This window comes from Echiichthys vipera (genome assembly GCF_963691815.1).
Source record: "Echiichthys vipera genome assembly, chromosome: 11".
Taxonomy (NCBI): domain Eukaryota; kingdom Metazoa; phylum Chordata; class Actinopteri; order Perciformes; family Trachinidae; genus Echiichthys; species Echiichthys vipera.
Genome location: NC_139836.1, coordinates 10,732,151 through 10,759,753, shown reverse-complemented (window position 1 = coordinate 10,759,753; position 27,603 = coordinate 10,732,151). Strand labels below are relative to the sequence as shown.

At 42.1% G+C, this 27,603-nt stretch overlaps 2 protein-coding genes across 2 annotated transcripts in view; one reads left to right on the top strand and one right to left on the bottom strand.

Annotated features, from left to right (window-relative positions):
- The window catches only part of cdh23 (cadherin-related 23), a gene marked incomplete at both ends in the record, with an annotated part of 172,866 nt that overhangs the window by 135,774 nt on the left and 9,489 nt on the right, over window positions 1-27,603 (top strand). Inside the window, 17 exons of the mRNA XM_083923263.1 lie at window positions 16,672-16,893; window positions 16,985-17,104; window positions 19,097-19,277; window positions 19,367-19,500; window positions 19,890-20,099; window positions 21,305-21,412; window positions 22,128-22,230; window positions 22,577-22,702; window positions 22,792-22,995; window positions 23,264-23,722; window positions 23,864-23,980; window positions 24,076-24,300; window positions 24,553-24,722; window positions 25,174-25,311; window positions 25,525-25,644; window positions 26,174-26,351; window positions 26,801-27,012. Of these exons, the coding sequence (XP_083779389.1) occupies window positions 16,672-16,893; window positions 16,985-17,104; window positions 19,097-19,277; window positions 19,367-19,500; window positions 19,890-20,099; window positions 21,305-21,412; window positions 22,128-22,230; window positions 22,577-22,702; window positions 22,792-22,995; window positions 23,264-23,722; window positions 23,864-23,980; window positions 24,076-24,300; window positions 24,553-24,722; window positions 25,174-25,311; window positions 25,525-25,644; window positions 26,174-26,351; window positions 26,801-27,012 (3,027 nt within the window). The remainder of the gene's footprint in view (window positions 1-16,671; window positions 16,894-16,984; window positions 17,105-19,096; window positions 19,278-19,366; window positions 19,501-19,889; window positions 20,100-21,304; window positions 21,413-22,127; window positions 22,231-22,576; window positions 22,703-22,791; window positions 22,996-23,263; window positions 23,723-23,863; window positions 23,981-24,075; window positions 24,301-24,552; window positions 24,723-25,173; window positions 25,312-25,524; window positions 25,645-26,173; window positions 26,352-26,800; window positions 27,013-27,603) is intronic.
- vsir (V-set immunoregulatory receptor) lies at window positions 533-14,717 on the bottom strand. Its single transcript, XM_083923264.1, has 7 exons — window positions 14,455-14,717; window positions 8,427-8,828; window positions 8,092-8,142; window positions 7,890-8,000; window positions 7,627-7,654; window positions 6,300-6,475; window positions 533-3,449 (listed from the first exon to the last, which is right to left on the bottom strand). Exons 1-7 carry the CDS (start codon window positions 14,540-14,542, stop codon window positions 3,412-3,414), a joined length of 894 nt encoding a protein of 297 aa, XP_083779390.1. The 5' UTR covers window positions 14,543-14,717; the 3' UTR covers window positions 533-3,411.

Here is a 27,603-nt window from a genome sequence, read left to right as displayed (position 1 = left end):
GAAAGCCACGAGACATAAAACAGGAAGATGATGGTGCTTTTCCTGTTGTCTGTAAAACTTAAGATGTGTATATGTGCACACATTAGGAGTTATGTACTGCATGTGTCACATGTGCACGCATGTCATGTGACAGTCAGTTATTGTACTGTGTATGCCCTTTTTTTAGGTCACAGTGAGATATGGGTGGTGCAAGCCGATGATAATGCAGCTCATGTTGATGCAAGATGTAATTAACTTATTTAAGCCTCTAGAAAAAGGAGGAAATTGACAGCAACAGGTATCCCCTCCTTCCATGTAGCGCTCCGTCTCCTCTCCTAAGACAAGATACTAAGATTGTTTTATCATTTTCCCCCCTCAATGCCAGTCTCCCTCTGGTGTGCACCATCTTAGAGGCACACAAGTGGAACAACCTTGTTCCATCTGTAATGGCTCCCTAGGCAGCAAGCGCGGCTTGTCCTTGTGTAGTGATAGTTTGGGAGACCTGCCAGTAGAAAGGAACACTGATTTCAAAGACTAGACACATGGCTTTAAGATTTAAGAGCTCTGCTTTATTATACAAGCTACAACCAAGACAATTTAAATGCAATATACAGAACAAACACACTTTTGCAGCACTGCTTCATGTCTGTGACTAATACAAGCTTTTTACAGTATAAAACACACAGTCACATACATACAGATGTAGAATTGCATGCAAGGATGCACGCACACACACACACACACACACACACACACACACACACACACACACAGAACACAAAGTTATTTTTGAAACTGCCCCCCTAAGATATGAAAACACAGAAACACACTCACAAAGTCAGACACAGACACACACACACACTTACACAGGCACGATTGAAAACACAAATACTTACATAAGACCTTATCAAATTATTCAAATCTTAATAAAGAAAATAATATTTACAAACAAAATACCCTGTCCTTTAAACCTGCTACGCATCATTTGGAGATGATTTCCGCTGAACACCTGCCGTACACATTTTACCTCAACATAAAAAAACCCGACTAGTGGTTTCTCACAATAACACACAGCCAAGTAATATTTCAAATCACAACTGTTTGCAATCCCGTCTCATTTTCTCTCAGTCTACCTTTGACATGATTTAACATTTCAATACCATTCCTCCACACATGTGCTAAATAGTATTTACTTATTCACATCCCTTTGCACGCACCAAAAAATATGACTGTACACTTATATATACATCCTATAAAATCAAGACACGTGAAAACAGAACAAAAAAGACTGAAAACAGTGTTGAAATGGCATTGACTGAACTGTTTCATGATGCTGTTACTTTAATTGAGAATCTGTTAGGATAACCTGACTCTCGCCAGATGAATTTCGTTCCGTCTTGCTTCTCTCATCCATCTGGGATCGCTCAACTGGGGATTTCAGGAGGCTGGGCCTCATCAAAAATCCTTGCATATGATTAGATAAACCACTTGTCCGTCATCTTTATTGATGTGCTACTTCAACCACTCACATCGAAACCAACCCGTGACGCTGATGAGAGCGACGCAGGGAAAAGCCAAACCCGGTCGGGAGAAGGGCGATAACATCGTTTCCACCAACTCTGGTGTTCTTTGAAATAAGACATATTCTCTAGATTGGACAACACAGATGAAATAGCAGCTTCCTCAATGCGAGCCGCCATTGTTGTCTGAATCACAACAGTCGCTTCTCCGCTACGTCACATCTATAAAAACCCTGCCCAGCGGTCCGGATTGGCTCGACCATCTGAAATCAGATCGCAGATGGTTGAGTGAAGCTAGGTGGATTCAAGGCGGAAACAGGGTGGAACGAAATTTATCTGGCGATAGTCAGGTTACTGTTACATGATACATTCAAGAGAAAATCAATAAACATTAACATTTATTAACATTTATTCATAATTATTTAAAGGCGTAGGGTTCGTTGGTTGCAGTTTGTAAACACAATATTCATAGTTGGCCCCTTACTTAATCAACAACACCGCCGCACACAGTAGGTCATATATTTGTTTTTTTTAGGAAAACCCTACTAATTGAGCCTTTTCAACTGTACATGAGTATGAATAACCATAAAAAATAAACAACTGCTTTTTTTTCTAAAAACTTTCACTTTATGATTATATATTAAGGCCACTGAAAAGTGCTGCGTTTCTGAGAATACAGGAAGTAGGAAGAGTATTTAGAGCAGCAGAGCCGACAGTAACTGAGGTAGCAAAGGGGGAAGAAAAAACAAGCTGAGGCAAAGTGGAAATGATACAGAGGAACAGTGTAATGCCATTTAAAAAAATAACTCTCAACTTACGTACAAGAATATTGATATATATAATATATATGTAAATATACTTCTCTGACAATTGAGCCTCCTTTGGAATTAAGCTATTTGAGCACTTTACATGGTGACAGGGATTGTTGCTTTCACACATGTGGTTCAGTTAAAAAATATACAGTATATACATTGCTGCCTTTTAATTCCAGTCCAGTTTGTGTTCTCACTGATTTTTAACAATTAGGGTTGGAGTAAGACGTGTTAACAGGATGTCACATGGGCCGACGGATAAGTTATTCACTGGACAGTTTTGGTGATGGTCATCCGATAAATAATTCTTATCACAGCTTGTTGCTATGTAGGATGCAAGCAGCGCGCTTCTGTTTAAACCTTTTTTCACCTTTTGAAGTATGTAATATCTCTGCAATCGCATGCTGACGTGTATATCATACCATGGTTACCAATATCAATGTCAATGTCATATGCGTGATTTTATTTTTCTTGATGATTCCAACTATCAGCAAATGGATTGTGTCAATTTAACAGTTACGGTTTTGAAATCGTTATCATACATTTTCTTTGGCATGATCCTGTGTTTGGTCTGCTCTGCGTTCACACCGCAAACGAACCACATGAATCCATTTCTTCGGTCCGCACCAGGGTTTTGAATTGCACACCAGCCTAAATTAACCAAACCAAGTAAATACACCACAGTTGGTTTGAACTGCACCAAACAGATTCTGTGTGTGAGAGCAGCCCTTGGGACAACAGAAACTGTTGTATCACTCTTTACATGCCACCCTTGCACATGGCGGGACCCCCCCCTCAACACTCTGGATTCTTCTCAAGCAGTGGGCACCTGTTGGTCCACAAGTCATTGTCTAACCCAGGCCCCAAACCACAACACAAGCAAAAGTTTGCTTTTGGCCTCCAGCTGTTGTTGTAGGTGGAAATAGTTTTTGAATTAAAAAATCGCAGTCCGGTCCCTCCTTTGGTCCAGACACTGTACAGACGACAATCCCAGCACAGGTTATTGTGAGACAGCTGATAAGGTTAACATTACTCTGGAGGCAGAAAGAAGAGGGAGAGCGTTGCAGCACTGTTTCCAGGTCAGCAGTTAGATACCCACTTTAAACCTGCATGAAATCTGGAGACTCAGGAATGGTGTCTGAAATTTAAAAAAAACATTGCAAGTTAGCAGGTAATCTACATGTATCATGCTGTTTAGACCATTACCTGTATATTAGGATGGATGACATGACAGCTGCTAGAAGTGAAGCAAAAACATCTCGAAACCCCCCTGGTGGCTGGCTGCAATATAGGTAGTAAACCCCACCCCTCCCATGTTAGTGGATGGGCCATGAGCTATAGAAAAAATTGTATGACAGAACACATCAAATTAATTTTTCCCCAAAATAGTTTCTGTCCTTTAGGTCATTGTAATCACTCTGATGTTTGTTCAAGTGTTCATTTTTCTGATTAATTTTGTTTTAATTCGTTATTTAACCCAAGGGGGGGGGGGGGGGGGGGGGTTGTGTCAGAACTGACAGCTGTGATAGAGTGTGACATGCAACAGGTCGGGCGCGTGTATGGATTTAGATATGAGAGTGGTTTACACCTTCACACTTCCTGCCCAAAATGCATACAGATCTTTTCAAAAGACATGCAACAACAGCATTTATTTTTCCAAACCCTCCTACTCAATAGAACAGTACAAGCACACTGAGAAACTGATATATTTCTCAGAATAAGATCTGTAGAAACACTTTAAAAGCAGAACTAGAGGCCTCAAGTGTGAGTTGCGACACTTTAAAGAGGGAACTGCTTCCAGTTAAATTCCGCTCCGCTGAAGGTCAGAGGGCTAAAAAAGATGAACAAGGAAGCTGAAGTGTGGCTTTTGTCCATGTAACACGAAACCTCAGACAAGACTCTAAGCTGTGTATTCTGTCAGGAAAATCCACTATTACAAATGTAAAGGATATCTGGGGTTATTGATGGTTTCATCAATAAGTGTTGAACTTATGGGAAGAAGAGAGTGTTGCCACGGTATGGTTCTGCTCTGCTTGACTCAAATATACTCACTTCTTTTGACCAGTACTTTTCTCTTTTGGTTTTGCACTGTGGATCCTCCCCTCAGCAGGGTCACCATAGCAATGCCATGTGAAACTGCCATGACATCATCTACAATACAACACTTCAGTTTCATCAGCAACAAATAGAGTAACTAATTTTGCGGTTCACCATTTTAAAAAAAATGTGTGTTCAGTGAACAATAAAATTGTGGTCGATATCAATGGTAACTTGGCTATTTAAAAATAGGCCGGTGTGTGTAGGATGTCCCAGGTCTTGCTAGTTACAATTCTCTCTGACCAGTGAGTTCTTCAGTGTTTTAACCGTCTGGTATCGGCTCAGCGTGTTGAGTAGAATCGTGTTGAGTAGTACCATAGAGTGGAAAATCGGCAATAGATGAAATATGCTTGGTAGCATCTCAAATTACAGAGGTTTTTCTAACAAGTGACATTACTCATCATTACCAGTATTCTATTTGGGCAAAACTGCAGCATCTAAATTAGGACTCACTTAGTGTGGGGGGGTTTACCCCATGATTATGCTTGTCAGGACTTGCATACAGTATATTGTCAATGGACGAGATCCAGTAAGTGTTATTTAGACTTGTCATCATCTTTGCACAGTAAACTGTTCACAGTCATAGGAATATTGTGATGGTTGAGGTAGATTTTCAGTAAGTCTGGGTCCGTACTTTCCCCTCTACCGTCATAGACCATGCCGTCAGGAAACAGGGCAATTCACCTCAGTATGCCTGGAATGTCTGCACAGGTGCCCTGGGAATCGGTAGAAAAACACTCAGGATTGAACCCCTTCACCGTAACTAATGTTTCAGTATTATTGTCAGTGGAGTTGGAACGGCTGAAGGGGTCATTAGTTTTAAATGGGAGTGCTGATGGGTGGAGAAAAACTTGTGAGGGAGGCAAGCGAAGATTTCAGAAGATGACAGCATAAGGAGGTGGTTTCAGTTGTGTGGGAGATAGAAATTAAACTCCCTACACTGAATTTTTTTTTTTAGTCACATCAGACTCAACTCAGCTGTTGTGAGTGTGCAATTTTGTGGAAGAATGTGAGCATCTTTTCCGCAAACACGACTACCACACGCAGGATGTTTCAGCAGAAGCATGCAAAGCCTTAGTTGTTATCTGATTGCATCAGAGTCTTTTACCATACTGGTTACACATTTTGAAATAGGTATTTCCAGAACTTTGTCCTTTTGCAATACAGTTTCGTGTTACTACTCATTTGAGTATCAAACGAGAATGTGAAGGTGTAGGCATTCAGAATATAGTTAACAAATCATGACCTACTGACGGATAGAGTGCACACAAGTCAGGTAACTCATACTCAGCTTTCTTTGTGTTAAATGGTGCTGGTCAGAGAGAGGTTTCAGCCAGGGTAAAGGGCATGGCCGAAAAAAAAGTGGAGAATGTGTTACATTATCTAATAAGCGTTTTCAGTAGATTGCTGTTGTGTGCCATCCATACACTAAAGCTAAATCATCACAATCATCCCCTGGGGGCTGGCTGCAGTATAGGTCGGAAACCCCACCCCCTCAATGTAAGCGGATGGGCCATGGGCCAAACTAAAAAGTACATATCAAATAAATTAGGTAGTCCTTATCACTCTGATGTTTGTTCAGCTGCTCATTTGGTTATTATCTACTCAAGTTCCCAAATTGCAGCAAATTGCAGATTGCAGCACCCATATCTGGAACATTTTGGCTTCACTTTTGTACAGTGGGAGGAAGTAGAGATGCGTCATCCATCCTGTATCAATGTATCTGTCTTGGCCTAAAAATGGTGTTCCCTATAGTATGAGTTGTTGTCCTGTTAGCAAGATTTATAGTTCTGTGAGTGTGTGTGTGTGCGTGCGTGCGTGAGTTGGGGTGTGTGTGTGTGTGTTTGTGTGTGTGTGTGTGTGTGCGTGCGTGCGTGTGTGTGTGTCCTGCCTTCGATTGGGAAGAACACATCCCCATGTGTAGGAGGAGAAAGGGGGGTTCCTGGCTCAGACAACAGGTGGCGTCCTGTCTCTGAGGATTGCCTGGTCATGATCTGAGAAACAGTACGGGTCTTAATCTGAGGCGATCCTCCAAGAAACACAGGGTTCTCATGGCCAAGAGCCTCACTGAAAACACACACGTGCACACACAAAAAGGGAAGCATACTGATCAGTTTAACATTGCCAATATGACACAATAACCTGTTAAATTACTTGTACGACATTTAGAAGCTTTCTGTTTCACTTTTTTATTCTAGCAGTAATCCGGGCTTTAATACTTAAATGCACTTAGAATTAGGTCTGTCAAACCATTAAAAAAATACAGATTTTTTAATATATATTAAAGTAATCGCATATATCAATATTTGCCCTGAAAGGCATTTAAAAATACTTAAATGGATTTAAGTGGATGAGTGTATCAATTATTACAACGTATTAGGGCTGGACCTGAACATTCATCACCATTTGGGATAAATGTGACAGTCTTTACTGCGTTTTACCGTCATTTCCTTTCCTTTGACCTCTGATCACACACACACACACCTGGTGGGCAGCAGTCCCCTTACTCGTGGCTTTCACTACCAATTAGCTGCTCTCTTTCAACAATGTTAGACTGAAAAAACATCGTTGCATGATAGACACTCACCATTGACCCAAATGTGACTGATGGCAGACTATCGGCCTGGTGCGACTGAAATTAGCCAGTACCGAATATCTGACCCTTAGTTAGAAAGGATATTGAAAGAAGTAGGGGGGGGGTCATCTAGTACTCTATTGGTATCTGTATCACTTTCAATTTTATGGGTTTTGTGTACTGGTATCACAATTCTTTAAACAATAACCAGCCCTAGTACGTACACTTGGAATTATAAATGGGCAGTCTTGCTCTTGTGAGCCATAAAACTGTCTTTCCTTGGTGCCGTAAAGTAATTGAATCGATTTCCTACAAAATAAACTCCGGTGGCACGCGGCATAACATACAGTGTAAATGCAAGGGCAAAGGGTCCTTTTTGTTGTACAGAAATTAAGGCTTTGTTTAAAAATGAATGAAATGATTTATTCAGTATTTAAAGCTTTTTGTTGATCGGTCTTTTTCAAACAGTTACAAGTTACAGAGAGTTGTAACATGTTTTGGGTCTAATCTTCCTATTGTGTTAGAAATGTTGTGACCATTACGTGTGAAATATCCATGTGCACAGTATTATTATTCTTAAGAGCAGCTGTGTTCAAAGCTGGCCTATGAAGCCAGCTGCCTGACAGACTGTGGGAAAACGTACCTGTCCATCCTCACCAGCTCTTGTGCACCTGGGAGAGAGGAAACGGGAAATGGGCCATTGTGAATGAATTGAAACAGAGCGGAACACTACAGAAAGAGTGTGAATGCGCTTCCTACTGTGTAAAATACAGTTAATCCACCGCACGGACAGGAAATATGTGTCAGACAAAACACTGTGGGGAGCCCAGCATGAGACATTCATATTTGACCCATGCTGTAGAATAGACATGGACGAGTGTGTGTGTGTGTATCAGTAATACTTACGTCTGCTCGACTGGGCGTTCTGCCTCTGTTTATACACAAGCACCAGAATAAGAGGCAGAGAAAGCAGAGCCAAGATGCAGGCTGCTATGGCCACTGCCACTGGCACAGAGCCTGGGGAAGCAACAGAGAGACTGTGAGTTAAATAAATGGAATAACTGTCCAGTCGTTCATCTGCTATGAATGCTTGAATAAGGTGGTGTACCTCCAGATGGAGTGGGATCCCTGATTGTGCACTCTTGAGAACCATTTCTTCCTGGAAAGAGAGAATACATTTTTTCTAACATATTGTATAACGCAATATACCATTTATTTGGGTTTCTGTTAATTGCAACATCAGCATATGACATTTATGAGCCCTGATAGACCACATTAGGTAGAATCTGGAAAACATAATGACCTTGTCCTACTTAGCAACTTGCAAAAAACACTATGGTTGATCTAAGTTAATGCCCCCTGCTAGTTTAACATGAACTAAACTACTAACTACTAAACGTTTACACCATTCACACCATACATGCATACATTTGATGTCCTTACGTGGTGTAATTTGGAGAATTACGTGGCTGTGGGTTCTCTGCACGAGGTGTTTATGTTCCCGCTGAATGTCCAGGACCATACAGCAGTAGCGACCCTGGTCAGCGACGGTCACATTCTGCAGAACCACCCAGAAGCTATGCTCTACAGATCCAAATTGCAACCCTGGCGGTAAGCTGTGGTTACCATGGCCAATGATAGCATGGCGTGGGCCCGTGCGTACCGTACAGTGCTGATCACTGTGGGGCGTGAAAAGCCAGCTATGCCTCAAGACATCAGTAGGGTGCAAGGCGGCACCTCTCTGGACACACACCAGTTTGGCAGTTGCACCCTCGGGACAGGTGTAATACAAGTGGGGGGATGAAACACTCAGTGTGGAGTGGGCATGGGACATGTCGCCTTTACCTGGAAAGAAAAGTCAAGCATGGAAGAATGAAAGCAATGCATACAACTGTTCCTTGAGTTAGACATTTCAGACAGTCCTTCCTTCCTGGCTGTGTACCATCACAAACAAGCTTAACCTTAACCAATCAAAGGCTTTCTTAGAGATGATAAAGTTGTGGCTGTGTTTAGGGATAAAACCTGCCAATCATAGTGAAGGAGGTGGGATTGTTATGCAGTAGAAATTACAGGAAGTGCCTGAGAAACTCAACCCAGGGAACACAAACCCCCTATATATCTTAAAGATGACAAAGAAAAAGAGGAAAGAAGTGAGTATATTTAGTCAATATGTTACAAGTCACATGTTGGCTTTGATGGCAGTGGCAACTAGTTTTTCCCAAGGTACAACATCCAGCAGAAGAACTGAAAGAAAAGTGGACTAAAACATAAAGCCAACATCCATATTGTATTAGTAATAAGGATACATTTATGCTAATGCAGTACATCATGATGATCCTTAGAAAAGAACAGCTTTCTTGCATTTGCTTGGATACGGGAGATTCTGTCAAGGTATATCATAAGATAGCCTAACATTCAAATCAAATTGTAAATCACATTTATACTCAAATTATTTTGTAGCTTCAATTGAGTGGAATAAAGTTACTGCCGCATACCACGAGTCATAACACAAATAACCACCGTGCAAATTATAGCAACTACCATGGATTTAAGGCTGAAGTCAGACAATTTTCCACGTCCTATTTCTGCACACTACATGCATCCTGGTTTTTGTGTATTTTAGGTCAGCAGTTTGTTTCCTCTTCTGTATATTTGCACTGTGGTGAAAGATCTGCTGGCTAAAGAAAATATACTAACCTCCTGTGGGACTTAAATTGCATGTTTCTCTCAGACATTTACAGAGAGAGATACTAGCCAATATATACAGGATCTCATATGACATCAAACTAGGGAAAGTATAGAGTCTAGTGTTTTGGGCTGATCAAGTTCTGCAAATTAAACTATTGCTGTGTGGTGTCATTACCCAGTGATTTCATACATGTTATGTACATTCAGAAAAACCAAAAAGACACCTGTGTGTGATGTTTCTTTACATGTTGCATAAAGTCTCACTCTCACACTAAACCACATCCTGTTCTGACTTCTTTAGTGGAGCAGACTGTCCCAGTACATCTCTTTAATGCGTCCTCTGAACGACTGTTTCATAGCAATAACATAACATAACATAACAAAACAAACATATCCTGAGGCTAGGCAGTCTGAAGCCACTCTCTAAACATTGCAACAAAAAAAATAACAATGCAGACACATCATAATCTACACAATGCCCCAACACTTCTCAGCCACAGTGTAGCATCAGCACCCATAATGAATGACTCCCATATATCAAGCATGTAAAACAACAGTACAACTCTTGTCATCGTCTGGCTTTGTGTGCTTAAATAGCTCACTACAATTCCTTGTCTGTAACAGATTGTGGTTTATCATACAAGAATGCTTAGCGCTGCAAAGAAGACAGGAAGGCTGCGTTTGTGAAGTGTGTGGGGGTGGACTGCCGTGACTGAAGTATGCATGCAAGTATGTGTTATTGCAGTTGCGCCATGGATTAGAGATTTTTCCGTGCATGTTTGGTGGGTGACTGGTGGGTGCCAGTGGACTTCCTGAGTCATCCCAGCACGCGGACATATCTCCCATTCCTCTTCCTCCTCTCTGGCTCTTTACTTCTTAAGATTTAATTTGAAGGGTTACAGCTGCTGCTATACACCTCTTCACGGGCTGATAATTTAAAACAGGTTGCACCTCTACCCACACCCCAATCAGTGATGATGTCATTGCAGGTGTCTTCCATCTGCCGTCAAAGGCAACACACATGATGTTACATCACAGATTGGACTGCAACATGTTGATACCCATAGAGAGCAGCAGAGCAGCAGCTTTGTGACATTCACTGTTGATTCAACCATGAAATAGCTAATGGTTGTTTTTTTTGCACTGCCACAAATTTCCAGAGGGGGCAGCAGATGCAACATGCAAGACACTTTTGAGTCAGCTAGAACATAAACGAAGAAGCCTATGAATTGTTTGAGTATAAATGGCAATGCCGGCTTGAAGTACATGGTTTACACTCTGCTCGATAAGAAATACAGTAGCTGGCCACACAACGACCTTTGCCATTTGATTAGCTGTGCATGTTTGTATATTCAGTATGCGTCCTGTGTATGTGCCACAGAGTGCGAGGTACGTGCCATGTTCCTGTGTGTGCAGTTAAACTCTGCAACAGCCATTGTGTGCCAGGAAAAGCAATAGGAAGACCAGGGAGGGTGATTTAAGTGAAACTGTTGCCCCCAAGGCTGTTCCCGCCTGCATGGTGGGACAATAGAAAAGGAAGCCCTTCTCCTCTCCTGTTTCACACCCACCCTGCCTCCATCCTTCTTTTTGACAACCCGTCCCTGGTTTCACTCGCCCTTTTTACACTGGTGGAGATGGATTTCTGGCAAATGAATGTGAGTTTTTGTTGTAAAATGTGTCTACATGATTAGTAGTAGGTTGCCAACTAAAATCACTATTATACCCATCAGATATATTTCAGGTATGGCATACTGACAACACAAGACCTTCCTAAAATAGTTAGATGCAATGAATATATTCATTTTTAGCATAGTCTGTGCCGATTGGCTGGTGTTACCATGGTGTCAGCACTATCGGAGCTGTCTCAATGTGGTTGCAACCAGGTAAAAAAAAACTGACAACAAGCTTTGTCCTGTCTGGAACAGACTTGTATACACCAGACATCTGTGTTGTGGCTCCATTATGGATCTAAGTTTTCTTCTCTGATCTCTGTTCTAAGAATCCTGATAGCCCCTCAGGGCCCAGAAACAGGCCCTTCATTGTTTTAAGGCTGAATGCCACCTGTTTAGGATATGTTGCCTCTGACAGCTTTCTTGCATTCAGATAAGCAGCATAGACTGTGTGAATTAATTAAACATGTCTTCAAATGTGCTTTAATATTTAACCATTTACGTTTAACTAACTACTTGTCTGCACAAGTATATTGTATTCTTCTTTTGTATTGAAGGAGTGCTAAAACACACTAATGAACATAACCTACTGGTAAATCTGGTATCCTTTCACTGTTCTCTCACACACAAATACACCTTAAAAACTCCACCCCTTTTCACACCTACTGTAATGGTAATGATGGTATGGGCTGGATAATGGTAAAATGATCCAGCCCATTACAGGGTGTTAGTGAAACCAGCAGGAGGATCGCAGATTAGCCCCTACACAAACACACACACACACACACAGTTTCAGTTAAAGCTCCTGACATAATTACACCTTTTCAGCAACAGGAAGTGTGAGAATGTGGCACTTCAGGCTCTGCCTAGTCATAAAGGGAAATGGTTAAGGGTCAGAGAGTCAGGTCACTGTGCTCAGGGATCCATAACATTTACTTTCAGTTACTTGCTGTCTTTTACTTTGTGATAAACTTGTTTATACAGTATAAGTGTTATTCAAATAAAGGACCCACTCAGTCACCGTCTGAACCTTACCCTTCCTCTTCCTCTAAATTAACTTCATACGTAATTAGGTTGTGTAATGACAGCTTAAGAAACATGATTGCAACATCATTTCTTCATGTCACTGTTGCAACAAAGTGTAAAAGGGTCTTTTTGTAATTTTGAAACTATATAAATATCTTAGCTCTTTGCAGACCAAGGCACACAAGGTTGATGTTTTTGTTGCAGTGAATATACGCAGAGTCAAGGCTCTTTCGGTGACAGTCAATGCTGCATCCTTGGGCTGTACTAGAGGTATGGCCACTGGTGTTTGGGGATTTTTACTTTTACTCATACCCGCTGCATCTCAAACGTCTGACACCAAATGTCAGCAACACATGTTTGTCAGACCTTTTAAAGGGGGGTGATACAGAAATATAACAGAAGATTAGGGGTGTCCCCTTTCCTCTATCATCTTCTTATTACTCAATTTACTCATGTACAAACTGTAAATACACACCAACACACTCAATGACTGTGTGTCCCCAGCTAAGCCTGTTCTCGACGATTGAGATTCACCCAGGAAGCCATTTTTACCAATACATCCTAATAATGATTTATTCATTTAGGGTAGGGGATCAACAAGCTCACAACAGGAGGAGAACATAGTTGAGACAGAGAGAGTGAGCAGTCACATCCTGTGGAGCTTATTGACCATTTTTGACTGTGCCATTGTCTTCAATAGGGAGGGAGCTAAATGCTTATCTAGACAGAGAGGAAAAGAGTGCACTGCTTATTGCTGTTTATCTCAAGTCATGTTTTGTGGAGGAGAAACCCATTACTGGCATTGGCACAAACAGCTGTTTTCATCATAGGCTGAGAGGAAGGAAACATCCAAACAAAGCAAAACTAACAGGGCTGAAGGGAGGGCACCATGCAGTCCTAAAGTTAGACTAGAGTATTTTAGGTCTTTTATTGCAGCCTGCAGTTTTATATGTCTGCATAAATATTTCACACTTCAAAAACGGTGCCACAACATCTACTTGTCTTAATGTCGGCAAACAATTGAAATCTTAACAACATAAACAGAATTGTGTCCAGGATGAGTCCGCCTGAGAGTTCAGTAAACATGACTAGTTGCCTTTGACGGACTTATCGCGTAAGCTTATCTAAACAGACCAAATCCTAAAGCCGAAAACTGATAACCTCTGCAGGCTCAGCGTGCCGTTTGAAGTGAAGCACCCTGCGCCCCGGAGGCAACAGCTGCTCCTCCGGTCTCCTCCTGCGTCAGTTGCCTGCACTTCAAGCAATGCCAAGTCCTGAAAACACCGCATTTGATTACAGCTCATGATAACGCGGAAATCAGTGGTTGAAAAAAAAAAATAAGTCAGGGGGGAAATGACTGGATGTATAGGCCACCAAACGCATCCTGCACAGACGCACAATATTTCACTCGTAATTGTATGCATGTCTGCCAAGTTGTGTACATTCCTGTCCAAGTGTCCAATTTGTGGCGTTATAAAGGGTGTGTATAAAGTGGATTTTACACTCCGCTACATCCCACGGGTGGGGCTGTAAAACAGCTTCACACCAGATGTGCTGTCTCAACAACAGCAGTCGAAGAAAGTTTTAAACTGTGCTCACTCCAACATTTTTCTACAGACACAACATGCGTTTAGAATAAAAAATAACGGACAATATGTGCATGACATGTGACAGATGACCTGGGCTATTATTTTTAAAAAGAGCATCTCTACAGCTAGAAAACATAAGTTTAAGGCTGAAGTTAGGCAACAGGTTATATTAGGTTTGATTCTGACCTTCAACCCTTCAGATGCGTTTAAGTTCCTACTGGAAATCCATTGATGATCTTGCCGTCTACGTTTCCACTTGTGGTCTACTTTTATCCGCCCAAACGTAGACTACAGGATTACTCCGGCTATACTCCCCTTGCGTGCTGAAAACAAAGTGTTCCCCATCAGCGAATTAACTTAATTGGTTTGTCACTCAAAGAGACTCGCCAACAAGTGGACACACGCCCGTGGGACACTTTGACGCGCCAGTTAAACAGCTCTGGGTGGATGGAAGGATGGCGAAGTGTCATGAGTGTGATGGTTATTTTCTGTGCTTACCTCCAGCTGTGTAAAACAAAACTGAGCAAAACCAAAACATGGACTTCTTCCCCCAGGGTGATGTCCGACAGGGTAATCCCCACTCCATGGTCGTTTGGATGTTGAGCAAAAAAAGGAGCAGAACAGTGTTTGACTCAGGCTATCATCGACTCTGTGCTGGAGGCCTTTGTTCAACTGTTTTCTCTCTTTCTCTTAACTTAGGCAAACCCTCGCAACTTTACAGCAAAACTCAGAGAGGCGGCTGTGAGTGCCTTATCACTTTGTCTCCAACTTGATCCCTCTGAACTTTGTAGCGCAAAAGCAACGTGATACACGGAGGCAACATGCCCCTCCCCCTGCTGTCAGTCTCTCTCTCTCTCTCTCTCTCTCTCTCTCTCTCTCTCTCTCTCTCTCTCTCTCTCTCTCTCTCTCTCTCTCTCTCTCTCTCTCTCTGCCCCACCCCCATAACATGAGTACAGCAGTGATGAAGCATCACTCACCAAAGTATGTAGATACATCATTAGTACCCCAGGGTTGTCACGATACTAGAATTTCAAAGTTGATACGATATCCAAGCAAATACTCGATAACATGGGGAGAAAATAACAAAAAAGGCAGAATTTTTAAAATAAAAATTGGAACAACATAAACAACATAAATAACAACACTTTTAAAAAGTTGTCTTACACAGTGCAAAGAAAAAAGAAAACGCATAACTCTTTCTAATCGGATACTCATTTTTAGTATTGATTATTATTATTTTTACAACCTTAGTAGCCTACATAGAACAAGTTCAAAACAAGACTTTAAAGGATTCAGGACTCATACTTCCATAAAGATAAGGTACATGTGAGAGAAATTAAGAGAGATTTTAAGAGATATTTTGACTTTCCAGTATGAGTCAAGGAGGGTAAAATGAGGAGATGTCACGTCTCTGGCTATGGGGTTTGACACATGCAGTGTAACTGGAGATGTTGGAGGGCTACAGCAGGCGGTGTTAGAAATAAAGGGATAGTGTTCGCTCAGGTGCTCTTTGGGTAAACTCAGCCTGACAGAACTTTTTGGGTACACTTGAAGGGATGGCAGCCAACATACATATTGTTATTTTTTGGTATAAAATATATCCCAAGGCAGACTGCGTACACCCCAGTGAAAAGAATCAATCACCCCCATGTGTGCCAGCTATTGAGCCTTTCTGCAATTGCAGACCAGATTTTATTGACCACCTGTGTAGGAAATGCCAACGTTTTGTAAACTCCAGGCACCCAGTTTATAACATGGCGTAAGTTTATGATCTAAAAATTGAAAACACGCTGAGATAACCTTGATGATGTCACCAAGGGTATTTTCTCAGACTTGACAAAGCTCCTCCAGAGCCACAGAAGAATTACTAAAATTGGTTTCACATGCTGAGTAGTAATCCATGACTAGTAAGTTGATCTTCAAGTGCCGAATCAGTGCCCTTTACTGTTTGGCTTGAATGGCATTTTAACATACATTAACATACATTGTTATATATTAAATAAAGTCACTGTGGTGATTGGAGGACCTGCTCGTGTGTTTAAGTCTCTCTTTTTTTGTATTATTTCTCATCTTTCCTAAAACACAAATACGCGTGCTCACTGCTTACAGCTCATTCAGAAACAACAATATTGTGAAATTCCAACGGCCTCTTTAACCACTACAGCCTTAGGGTGCAGGTCAGTTGATCCGTCTTTTCAGAAGAACTGGGAGGGAAACTTGGAAGCAGACTGGTAGAGCAGGAACTGACTCAACATTTAATCCACACTAACACTTTTGCTTATGTCGGTCAATGGCTTGATGAAGTGGTTTCTTGTAGGATGCACTGCTGTCTTTCTTCTACTTCACTTACATTTTAGGTAGATTTGGATTTTTCCCCCCAGAGTGAGAAGATGAAATGTCACAGAAGCAGAACCCTTGGCTACCTACCAGCATCTTCTCTCTGCCTCATTTGCTCTTCAGAGTTCTTTTTTGACTTTCACAAAACACATTCATAATGTCACAAAATACATTCCTACTGTCTTTTCTCATTCCCCTATTTTAAGATATCAATTTTTAGTACTTAGTAAAATAAACAGTACATTACTAGACTATCTTGCTGATGGTGGTTTTGTAGGTTTGGCCTTCTTCTGATCATTTGCCAGGGAGTTTAGTACAATAAGCCATAAATAGTAGATAAAGCAGTAAAAGTTTCCCCTTGTCCCATTTCTCACACAGACCTCAACCATCATCTATGTTCACATTGTGGATGAAAATGATAATGCCCCAGAGTTTCCCGAAGAGGAGTATGTTACAGTGTTGAGCGAGGGACCAGACACAGTGGGTGCCACCATCGCCACGGTAACAGCCATTGATCCAGATGAAGATCTGAACGGCACCTTGCGATATGCTATCGCTCATGGAAACCTGATCCAGACCTTTCATATAAACAGCCTGACGGTAAGACATGATAACTGCTGTACTGCGGAGTTACAAGCAGCTGCAAATCCATACATTAACCTGTGTATGATGTGTATGTGTGTGCATTTAGGGGAGGATTACAGCCGTAAAGGAGCTGGACTACGAGATCAGCAACGGACACTATGCATTGGTTGTCACAGCGACGGACCAGTGTCCAGATCCTGCTCTTCGCTTGACATCCAGCACAACAGTAATTATGGAAATGAGACACTTTTATACTGTTATTTAAAATAATATTTAACATTTTAGGGCTCAGATATTAGTGGATTACTTGAGTAGTCGATGGACAGAAAATCAGTTATCAATTTTGATAGTCAGTCATATTCAGGTGTGTGTGGAGCAAAAATACCAAGCATTTCCTGGTTCCTGCTCCTCCAATGTGAGGATTTGCTGTTTTTATGCATTTCATATAGTTGTAAAGTAAATCATTTTGACCTTGGACTGTTGGCAAGGCAAGACAAGCAATTCAGAGACATCAACGTGGACTTGTAATGGACAGTTTTTGCTTTTTATAACTATTTTAAAAACCAAGCAGCTCTTTTTTATTATTATACTGGAAAATGAAAGCAGCATTAAATGTGTTACATTTAAACTGGCCTGACTCAGTTTTTCCAGAATTCAAGCGTTAAGTGCATGTGTGAATCATGAGTATGAAGGCTCATGTACACCCTCAATTTCTTGCAGACAGGTGCATAGGAAAAAAATGTCAATAGGCAAGAAAAAAGAAAACCCCCTCACACTGTCCCTATACTTGCAATATTATATATATAACCTTTTAAAAAGGACAGCACAGGAGTTTTTTCTTCTCTAGTGTATGTGTGAAAATACGATCTCTGACCGTAACTGATTTTGTAAGGTGCTACTGGAATGAGTGCATGAGAAATGTTGCGTTGTGTTGGAGGGGTGTTATTGTTTTGAATATGAAAGTTAAAGTTAATCATCCATGTAGTTCAGAAAAGCCAGGGCGTTTGAATGTCAAAGTGCAATCTGAGTCCAAGGGTGAAGGTGGTCATGGATCTTATAAGCTCTGTTGAATACTCTTGCTATCAGTGCAGTTTTTTTTCATTGTGGTGTGGGACCATCATGAAAGAATCTACATGATGTGTCCGAGAAAGTATGAGCGGGAATAAACAGTTTCTTCGTTTAGCTAATGGATATATCGAAAAAATAACAAATTTAACAGTAATAATATTTCTCAGTTGTAACCATAATACATTTCCTCCAATCTGTGCATACACATGGAACTAACTGCTTGCAGGAGATAGATAGGCAGGACCTCAATTTAAACAAATCTGTAACGGGTGATGTATGGAGCCAATTGCAGGACAAAACACACAGAACAGAGGGAGATAGTTCAACAGTTTACTGAAGCTCAGGCAGACAGTACATCAATGCAGTGGTAGGGGGCTTGGTCAAGGCAGGCAGAAGTTCGGTACCAGGGAGACGACAGCACAGGCAGACAATCCGATGAGGAGCAGGCAGCAGGAACCATATAACCAGGCGAGCAGTCAGAAACAGGCAAACAGGAACCAGGAGAGCAGAGACTGAAATCTTGGTCAGGGACAGAAGGCTGAGGCAATTACCAGGAGGCAGACGAAGCAGAGTGCTCAGGCAAGGTCGTTACCGGGAAGTCAGACAGGAACCACTGGAGAGTCTTGCATGGCAAAGAACAATCTGGCAGAGAACTGAGGGAAATGGACCGGTATACAAACTCTGAAGGGGCTTAATAGCTGATGAGGAGCAGGTGAGTGTGGGGATGGGACAGACCAGGTGAATGCAATCAGCAGGTAGTGCAGAGCAGAGGGGAATGGCAGAGTTTGAAATTACATGAGAGTTAGTTTTGGCAAAACAGGAAACAGACAGATAAAAAACTAAGGCCGGGCTGAAGATGTGACACAAATCCATCCTCATGTGCACATCAGCTCTACTTGCCATGCAGAATAAAACACTATGATGAGTATTTGTGTTGTCGAAATGAAGATTTGCATCAGGATCTGAAGACCCAAAAGTTTGAATTTATGTCCAATTTAGGCAGGTAAATCCTTCCGTCACCTTCAAAATGGGTTAGGATATACGTAGTGGTAGAGATAGCCATACGCGTTAAAGCTGCACACAGTGCACATGTCACAGTGTCCTCTCTCCTAACACATAAGGTAAAAACTCCCTCTCCCTCCTTCCTCAGGTGCTGGTAAACGTCCTAGATGTGAACGATGTGACGCCCACTTTCCCCAGAGCCTATGAGGGACCCTTTGAGGTGACCGAGGGCCAGCCAGGGCCTCGGGTCTGGACTCTCAGAGCCAGTGATGAAGACTCAGGGCTCAACGGAAAAGTGGAGTACAGCATCACCGGTGGAGATCACCAAAGTCAGTAGCGGATTGTTCTGTCGACAGAGTGATGTACTATTACATCCCGACTATGTGTCTCTGAGCCTCTGTCGCTGTCTCTCTGTCAGATGAGTTCATGGTTTCTCCGGTGGAGGGCGAGCTCCGGGTGAGGAAGGATGTAGAGCTGGACAGAGAGACAACAGCCTTCTATAACATCACTGTCACAGCCAGAGACCTGGGCACGCCGTCTCGCAACAGCTCGGTGGGCCTTTATTTCACAAACACACACCCTCACCATATCCTCTTGAACAATCAGGATTTTGCAAGCTTCACTTCTTTGCTGTAATTTGACAGTAAATGTTTGAGACATGTCTTAATTACGTTCAATATATGTACATGTGTATCCCATGCTAAGACATAAACAACAACTGTTTTAAAAACATATTACAGGTTATAACAACTGCTTAATGAATATTTTTGATGGATTTATGAATAGGTGTGTGGTACAAATGTGATATGTCTTTGTCTTTTCGACATACAGTATATTCTAGGCAGACTGTCTAAATCTAAATCTATTGGGAAAAGGCATTCATTTGTACTTTTATTGTTTTTTATTATTTGTGCTTATTTGTTTTGGCGTGTTTTCTTCAGATGGTGGTGGGGGTCCATGTCCGAGACATCAACGACAACGATCCAGTCCTCCTAAACCTGCCGTACAACACCAGTGTGAGTGAAGGTGCCACCATACACACCTCTGTGGCGAGAGTCCAAGCACGTGACCCAGACAGCGGACGGAACGCGTTGCTCACTTATAACGTCACTGCTGGCAACCGGGATGGAGCCTTCTACATCAATGACACTGTGAGATAAAGAGGTGGTGTGGTTTAAAGAGTAACTTCACACCTCCTGAAAATCGTGTCTTTGCAGATCTCCTAAGGTTTAACTCTACCATGCTGCAGTGAAGTACAGGTGTTCTCAAAGACCCGGTGATATCACTGTTGGGTTCGGTTACAGGTTCAACAGAGCACATTTCTGACCACACCTAACAGTGATGCTGGGTGTGTTCAGAGGTAAAAACAGGCTTGAAACTAGAGTGGGATGCAAAACAATGATTTTCAGCCTGCTGTTAAGTTACTCTTCACGTTCTGTTTAAGCTGTTTAAAAATCTGACTTTCTAATGTGGTAAAGGTGAAGCAGGTGGTGATATAAGGGAAGCATGGTGGGAAAATTAAGAGTCCTGTGACTGGCAGCTCCCAAATTTAATCAAGCATTAGGCTGTCAAATTAACCTGACTTGAGACAGATGTTCCTGCTCCCTTTCATCTACAGTCTACACTTACATGCTTGTACACCCTTGCTATAGATACAGTGTATTTACAGAGCAGCAGATGTTGGCAGCACACATTTGTGGATTTACAGCTATAATACGTTAAAGTATACAAACACTGCATGTCCTCTAGAGAAGGGAAGTTGAAAAGAGATATAAGGTGAAAATAAGGTAACACTCAATATATCACCTTTAGAACCTGTACAGACATGGACCTAAACACTAGATCTGTTCTGCGTTTCCACTGCAGACAGTACTCTTAAATGTAACAGATGGTAATATCCACATCAAGTAGCAGATTGTTTTTAGTTTTTACATTTCTTCCTGTTTTGCGCGGTGAAATGATGGAGGCCGTGGACAGCCATGCACTGAGAAACGAGCTGAAAGCCTCTTCATACCTCACTGCTTCATCCAGCTCTCACTGTATTTCCCCGTCACTGACAATGCAGAGGAACCTTTACACCAATCAATAGGCTGCAGTGTTTCTAGCTCCACCTCTTGGTATCAGATCAGTGTGCTAGGTACCTCAACAGAGGGGTAAAGAAAACCAGGACAGAATGGAGCAGTTCTATTCATGCCATCCACTACCTTTGACAATTGAAACACAAAAATAACCTTTCAAGTGTGTTCTGGTGGTATCTGGATGTACATGGGGTAATATGTTATATAATATACTGTCATATCAAGAATGAATCTCTAAACACACTCATGGCTTACATCTTTCTCTCTGTGTCTGTCAGACAGGTGTGGTGCAGGTGAACAGACCACTGGACAGAGAACGAGTGGCTGAGTACAGACTCACGATCACTGTCAAAGACAATCCCGAGAACCCCCGCATCGCTCGCAGGGTAATCCCACCCTCCTCTGCACATGCTGTATACTCGTGGCAGTTTCACAGAGAGACCACTGCAGCAATCATAAATCACTGCCAGTGACATAAAACCTTTGTATCTTATCAAGTCAGCTTTTGAGGAATTCATAACAACAGACATTTCCCCAAAGCATATTTGCCCAAAAGCTTTTACCATAATATGAAGGAGCTACACATGGCCCATGTGACTCATTGTACTACTATAATAATGTGAATGTAACATTTTAACAACTTTACACACCTTTAATGTAACTTTTCTGCACCAGGAGTTCATCTCAGGAAATCAGAGTGTTATAGGAAACATTTTTTTATGCAGGTATTTTGTGGTTAGTAGCCTGCCCTGCCTTTAAGTAGTTGTTGTTGTTTTTGGCTAGGTTTTATAGGCATACCCAAATTGCAGTTGCAAGGTGTTTCTATAAAAACAATAAATCTTGCTTTAACTGTTGCCTCTGTGGTCGAGGTGGGAAACTGGTCTAACCCAGAGCTGCAACAAAAGCCAACCAGCAGCACTGTGAAAGGAGTCTGTTGGTGTCAACCTGTCCGTTCTGACTTCTCCATTATCCAAAGTGCTTTGTAGCAATTAGTCTCTTAGGGGCTGATTAACGTATTGTTCTCTCTCCTCAACCTCATTCTTATATCGACTCTATACCACATAATCCTCTGTTCAAATAATTTTTTCCTCATCCTCTCAGGATTCAGACCTCTTGGTGATCACCATTCTGGATGAGAATGACAACAGGCCTATATTCACCAGGACCAGCTACAGGGCTGAGATCACAGAGAACTCTGCAGCAGGTAGCACTCAAGCTAGTGTGTCTCCCTCTGTTTTCCCTTGAGTGGGACATGTGTAACAGGGCATTGTGCCAAAACACTGTCGGTAACACTGTCTCCCTCAGTCAGATAGGACTTGCAACTTCACATTTACATTGGATTTGTTCACAATATGGACCAATCTGTCACTCAAGCTGTCAGTTATATTATTTGACTTCAGTGTCTCTTTGCTATTATAAGAGATAGAAAGCTAAACTTGCTTTTTCCAAGACTACTCTCAAGTATACAGAATTTGTAGAAGATACAAATGCAACCTGACCTCATTTTACTTCTCCACCTGTCCGTCTCTTTATCTCTGCCTGTCCTTTAGCCAGTACTGTAACAGTGTTAAATGGGCCCGTTCTGGCTGAGGATAAAGACATTGGATCCAATGCTGTTGTGAAGTACCACCTACTGGGAGCCAGGGTGGACCTCTTCACTGTAGATGCCAATTCTGGTAACATTATGACTCCTCAGCAAGTAGACAGAGAGAGAATTTTCCAACAACTGTAATACAATTGTTAATGTCTCTGCACCTCCCTCCAGGTGTGATACGTGTGCATCAGGGGGCAAAGTTGGACCGTGAGGCATTTCAGGAGCCTCGGGTAGAGCTGTTCCTGGTTGGGGAGGACATAGGAGGTTTAAACAGCAGTGTTCCTCTCACAGTTACCATCCTGGACCAGAATGACAACCCTCCTGTCTTCAGCCCATCCAGTTTCAGTGTTCGACTCCCTGAGAACAGCCCCACTGGTGTGTAAATTGTCTTGTGCCCAAGGATCAGTGTCTGTGAGTGGGCTGGGAGGAGAAAGTCTTGCATGTAATCCACATTCATCTGCTTTAAGTTGTCACTGACAGAATAGCATGCTGTATTAACGACATAAAATGCTGCCTTGCAGTTATATACACTTACTTTCAAGTGAAGGGTTGGGTTTACATGTTAGGAATGTAAATGACTGGTTACAAGAACAAAACAAACAAACAAATGTGCCTGTGTGTTTGTGTCCCTTGTCTCTTTCAGGTGTCGTGGTGACTCAGCTGTCCGCTACCGATGCTGATTCCGGCTCTAACGGCTGGCTGATGTATCGGCTGGTAAGCGGTGCTCAGGACCGCTTCGTAGTCGACTCGCTCTCTGGCGCTGTCCTGGTGGGCAACACCACCCTTGATCGCGAAGAGCGCGGGTCCTACCGCCTCGTCGTCATGGCAACTGATCGTGGCACACCCCCCATGTCGGGCACAGCTACCCTGACAGTCATGCTGGATGATGTAAACGACTCACGACCACGTTTTATAGAGCCTGTAACCATGATAAACGTCAATGAGTCCACACCGCCAGGTGTGGTGGTGGCCACTCTGACCGCTGAGGACCCTGATCTGCATCCCCGACTGGAGTATTACATCATCTCAGTGGAGGCAAAGGATGATGGGAACAACCCAGTGGATGGCCTGCAGGAGTCCTTTGGCATTGATTTACACACTGGTGAGTCATGGATCTCGGCCAGATTCACCTTTTTAATCTACAAAGTTTCCTTTTGAGTGATGCTGATAGAGAGCCAATATACTGAATACAGTGGGTCTGACATTAGGACAAATAATTAGTTGTGTTTTGGTGAACTTCCAGGTGCAGTATTTGTCCGCAACCCACTCAACAGAGAGCTGGTAGCTACATTTGAGATCATTGTGTCTGTCCATGACAATGCCAGTGAAGTTATTGACAAGTCAGGCAGTGTTCCCAATGGTAAGTCAATTTTCTAACATGAAAATTAAACATGAAACATTCAATAAAGTAACTTCACCCTGTATCTATCTTATCATTAACCTACTCTTCTCCAGCAAGATTAACCATAAACGTGTTGGATGTAAATGACAACGCTCCCCGTTTCCGGCCCTTTGGAGTGTCCAACTTCACAGAGAAGATTTTAGAAGGAGCTCAGCCGGGCACAACACTGCTATCAGTTTCCGCTGTAGACCCGGATAAAGGTCCCAACGGCCAGGTCATCTACCAGCTGCTCCACCTGCCCCGAGGAGGATACGTTAGACTGGAGGACCCTTCCACTGGTATGAACAGCAGCACACCCCAGCAAGCTGCTGTAGGCTTAAACACTAACAACAGCAGTGAGCAAGTGTTCAAACACACCAACACTGTAAATATACTGTAAAGTCAATTAATGTTTCATTTAAGACAGTTTCAAAAGCTTCATAACTAATGTATTACCTATAATGTCATTTCTTGCTTGTTGTAGATTTAGAATATCCCTATAGGCCAGGTGAATACTAACTGTAATTATCACTTTGTTACATATGTCTCAGGTAAGATTGTGGCCAACCAGACGGTGGATTTCGAGCAGGTGCAGTGGCTGAATTTCACAATTCGGGCCCGGGACCATGGCACTCCTCCCAGGATAGCTGAGCTGCCAGTTTATCTGCGCATAGTGGACGTGAATGACAACAACCCTGTCTTCCTACAACCCTCTTATCAGGTACTTAACAGAATATTAAGAAACAAATTGCACCCAACAAAGCAGTATAATGGTATTTCTTTTTATTTAAAAAAAGGATATATTAATTTACTAATTTTTTAAATACTTGAGACTGCTATATTAAAAGGTATAAAATGTAACTTTCCCACATTGAAAAAGTCTAAAACGACTAGACTTATGGGATGGATTTTGATGAGTTGTGTAATTACATTTCCGGTCCGTTACATTTGGACGTCTGTCAATGGCGTCATATCCCCTTTGTGCATGTGTCAGCATTGTGGTTGTTTGCCAGAAGCTGTCATAAATTGAGAACTCCGTCAGAACTCTGTCTTTTGTTATTGTTGTGATTGAAAGACCCTAGCTGCAAAAAAATATTGAGTCACATCTTGGTATTAAACAACACAACTCAACACTAGATCTCAGTGATAGGTGTCTTTATCTGTGTTTGCAGGAGCCTGTGTTTGAGAACGTGAACCTGGGGACCACCATAGTTCGTGTCAGCGCTACAGACGCTGACTCTGGCCTCTTTGCTGGCATTGAGTACAGCCTGGTAGACGGGGAAGGCAAGTTTGGCATCAAACCATCCACCGTGAGTCAACCTATACACTAACACATGGGTGTCAACATTAAACATCATCCTGCTAGGAAATGAACATTTAAACAAAGCGTGCTGAAGATAAAAACAATGTACATAATTGACCTACATGCTCCGTTTCTGTCGCACAGTCAAATAAATGTTTTTAACAACCACTCCCAGTCCGCCTCTACTTCCTTCCTAATCATTCCCTCTCCTCTGTGTCAGGGAGAGATCTACATCCTTTCTCCTCTGGACAGAGAGACAAAGGATCACTACACCTTAACCGCTGTTGCCCGTGACAACCCTGGCGGCAGCTCAAACAACAGACGAGAGAACTCTGTCCAGGTAGACATCACTGTAATGATGTCAGAAGGAAATCTTGTTAATGAGGGACTGAATATTCATCTATCTTTTTGAGTTAGCACATATAAATACCAAAGACGAACTACAGTGACACGTTTACTAAACGAGAAGCCTGAACATGACACATGGCACTTTATGTCTATGAAAACCTTGATCTGTTTAAATTTGGGTCATCTGTAAAAAGTGTTGGTGAAGCAGAATTGTTTATATGGTTGTCTTTGGTTATCATAACCAAGATATGTACTGAGCAGCAAAAATGAATTGTCAGTTTTCATTGGTAGACAAACTGTGTAATGTTGACAGTGTTTCTAAATGACCTCAAACCGATCTTTTGCATTTCAGTATAAGTAATAATAAATGTTGTTTTTTAACTAGCAAACTGTTTACAATATGTGATGAGCTAAAAGATGCCGATGTACTGGTCAGGCTCCGGGTGACCCTCTCTAGAACATAACCATGTGTCAGGAATATTCTGTTTGAACCTTCCTCTGCCTGCCTTGGTGCATGACAGGTCCTGGTGACAGTTCTCGATGTCAACGATTATCGTCCCCGCTTTGCGGAGCGAGTGTTCAACACCAGCGTGTTTGAGAATGAGCCCAGTGGAACGTCTGTGATCACAGTGAAGGCTACTGACCTGGATGAAGGCGAAAATGGAGCAGTACTCTACAGCCTGCTGGGACCCCATTCAGGTATGAATATAGTAATAAAAGCCTCAGTGGGGTCACTTAAAGCTGAAAAAAAGCAGAGTGAGACCTCTTCCTGCAGCTCTCCCTCTCCACAGGTTAGATTTTCTAAAGCAGAAGTCTAGTGCAGAAGAAGGTGCAGAAGTCTAGTTTCCTCTCAGAACACGTGAATTATAATATGATTAAAGATATTAAGGATTATTATGGATTTTTCCCCCAAACATCACCAAAATAAACTGCCTACCCCAGGTATTATTCAGCCCTGATTATGCTCAATGAACTGGACTATGAAAGTCAACATTTCTTAAAGTTTTACAAAAATATCCCTAGTTGTTCTTATTTATTGCATATTTAGTTAGTGCAGACAATGTTGCTCAAACATTAAAAGGGTGTATATGGAGCTGTGTATGGTTCAGCATACAGTACATTTAATCTCTGATCTTTTGTCTTTTTAGATGCGTTCTCCCTGGATCCAAACACAGGGCTGGTACGTTCTCGCCGCCTGCTTCAGTCCTCTGAACGTTTCAACCTGACTGTGGTGGCTACAGATCAGGGGCGTCCTCCCCTGTGGGGCACTGCAGACCTGATCATTATGGTCATCGACGTCAATGACAACAGACCAGTGTTTGTCAGGCCTGCCAATGGAACCATCATTCATATCTCAGAGGTATCAACATTCACGTGTACCTATGCATATCATTGTTGTCTTCCTCTTGTGTGATAATAGAATTCTGATTTTTTTAATACGTTTTATTTGCAGAAAAACCCAGACAGTTTACACATAGGTAGGGATTCATGATCCAAACATGTTTCAAGTTACACAGGTGTTAAGTTCAGTAACAAACAGCAGACAGACAGAGTGATTATCTGGTGAACATAGAAGAGCCAGATACTGACCTCAGGAGATGGCGGAGAGCAAACAGATCTAAAAGGAGAGTGAAAATCAAACTTAGCTTCATCAGGTGGACGCAAACTTGACTACCTGCGATAGGATGATTACAGGGTTACATGTCCTCTGGGTGTGCAGAACAGCAACTGTTTGCCAACAAGTTCACTGTATCAACCTAAAATCACATGTTTCTGTTAATCACACTGACTACAGCCTCCACAGCTGCAATCGCAGATAGGTGCTAAAGTTGATTGAGGAGAAGGTAAATATGAGTGGTCGCTGAGGTTTTTACCTCTTTTATATACCATGAGAAGTTTTTCCTAGAATATGTCATTAAGTTAATAATCAGAGTCAGGTCGTTGCCAATAT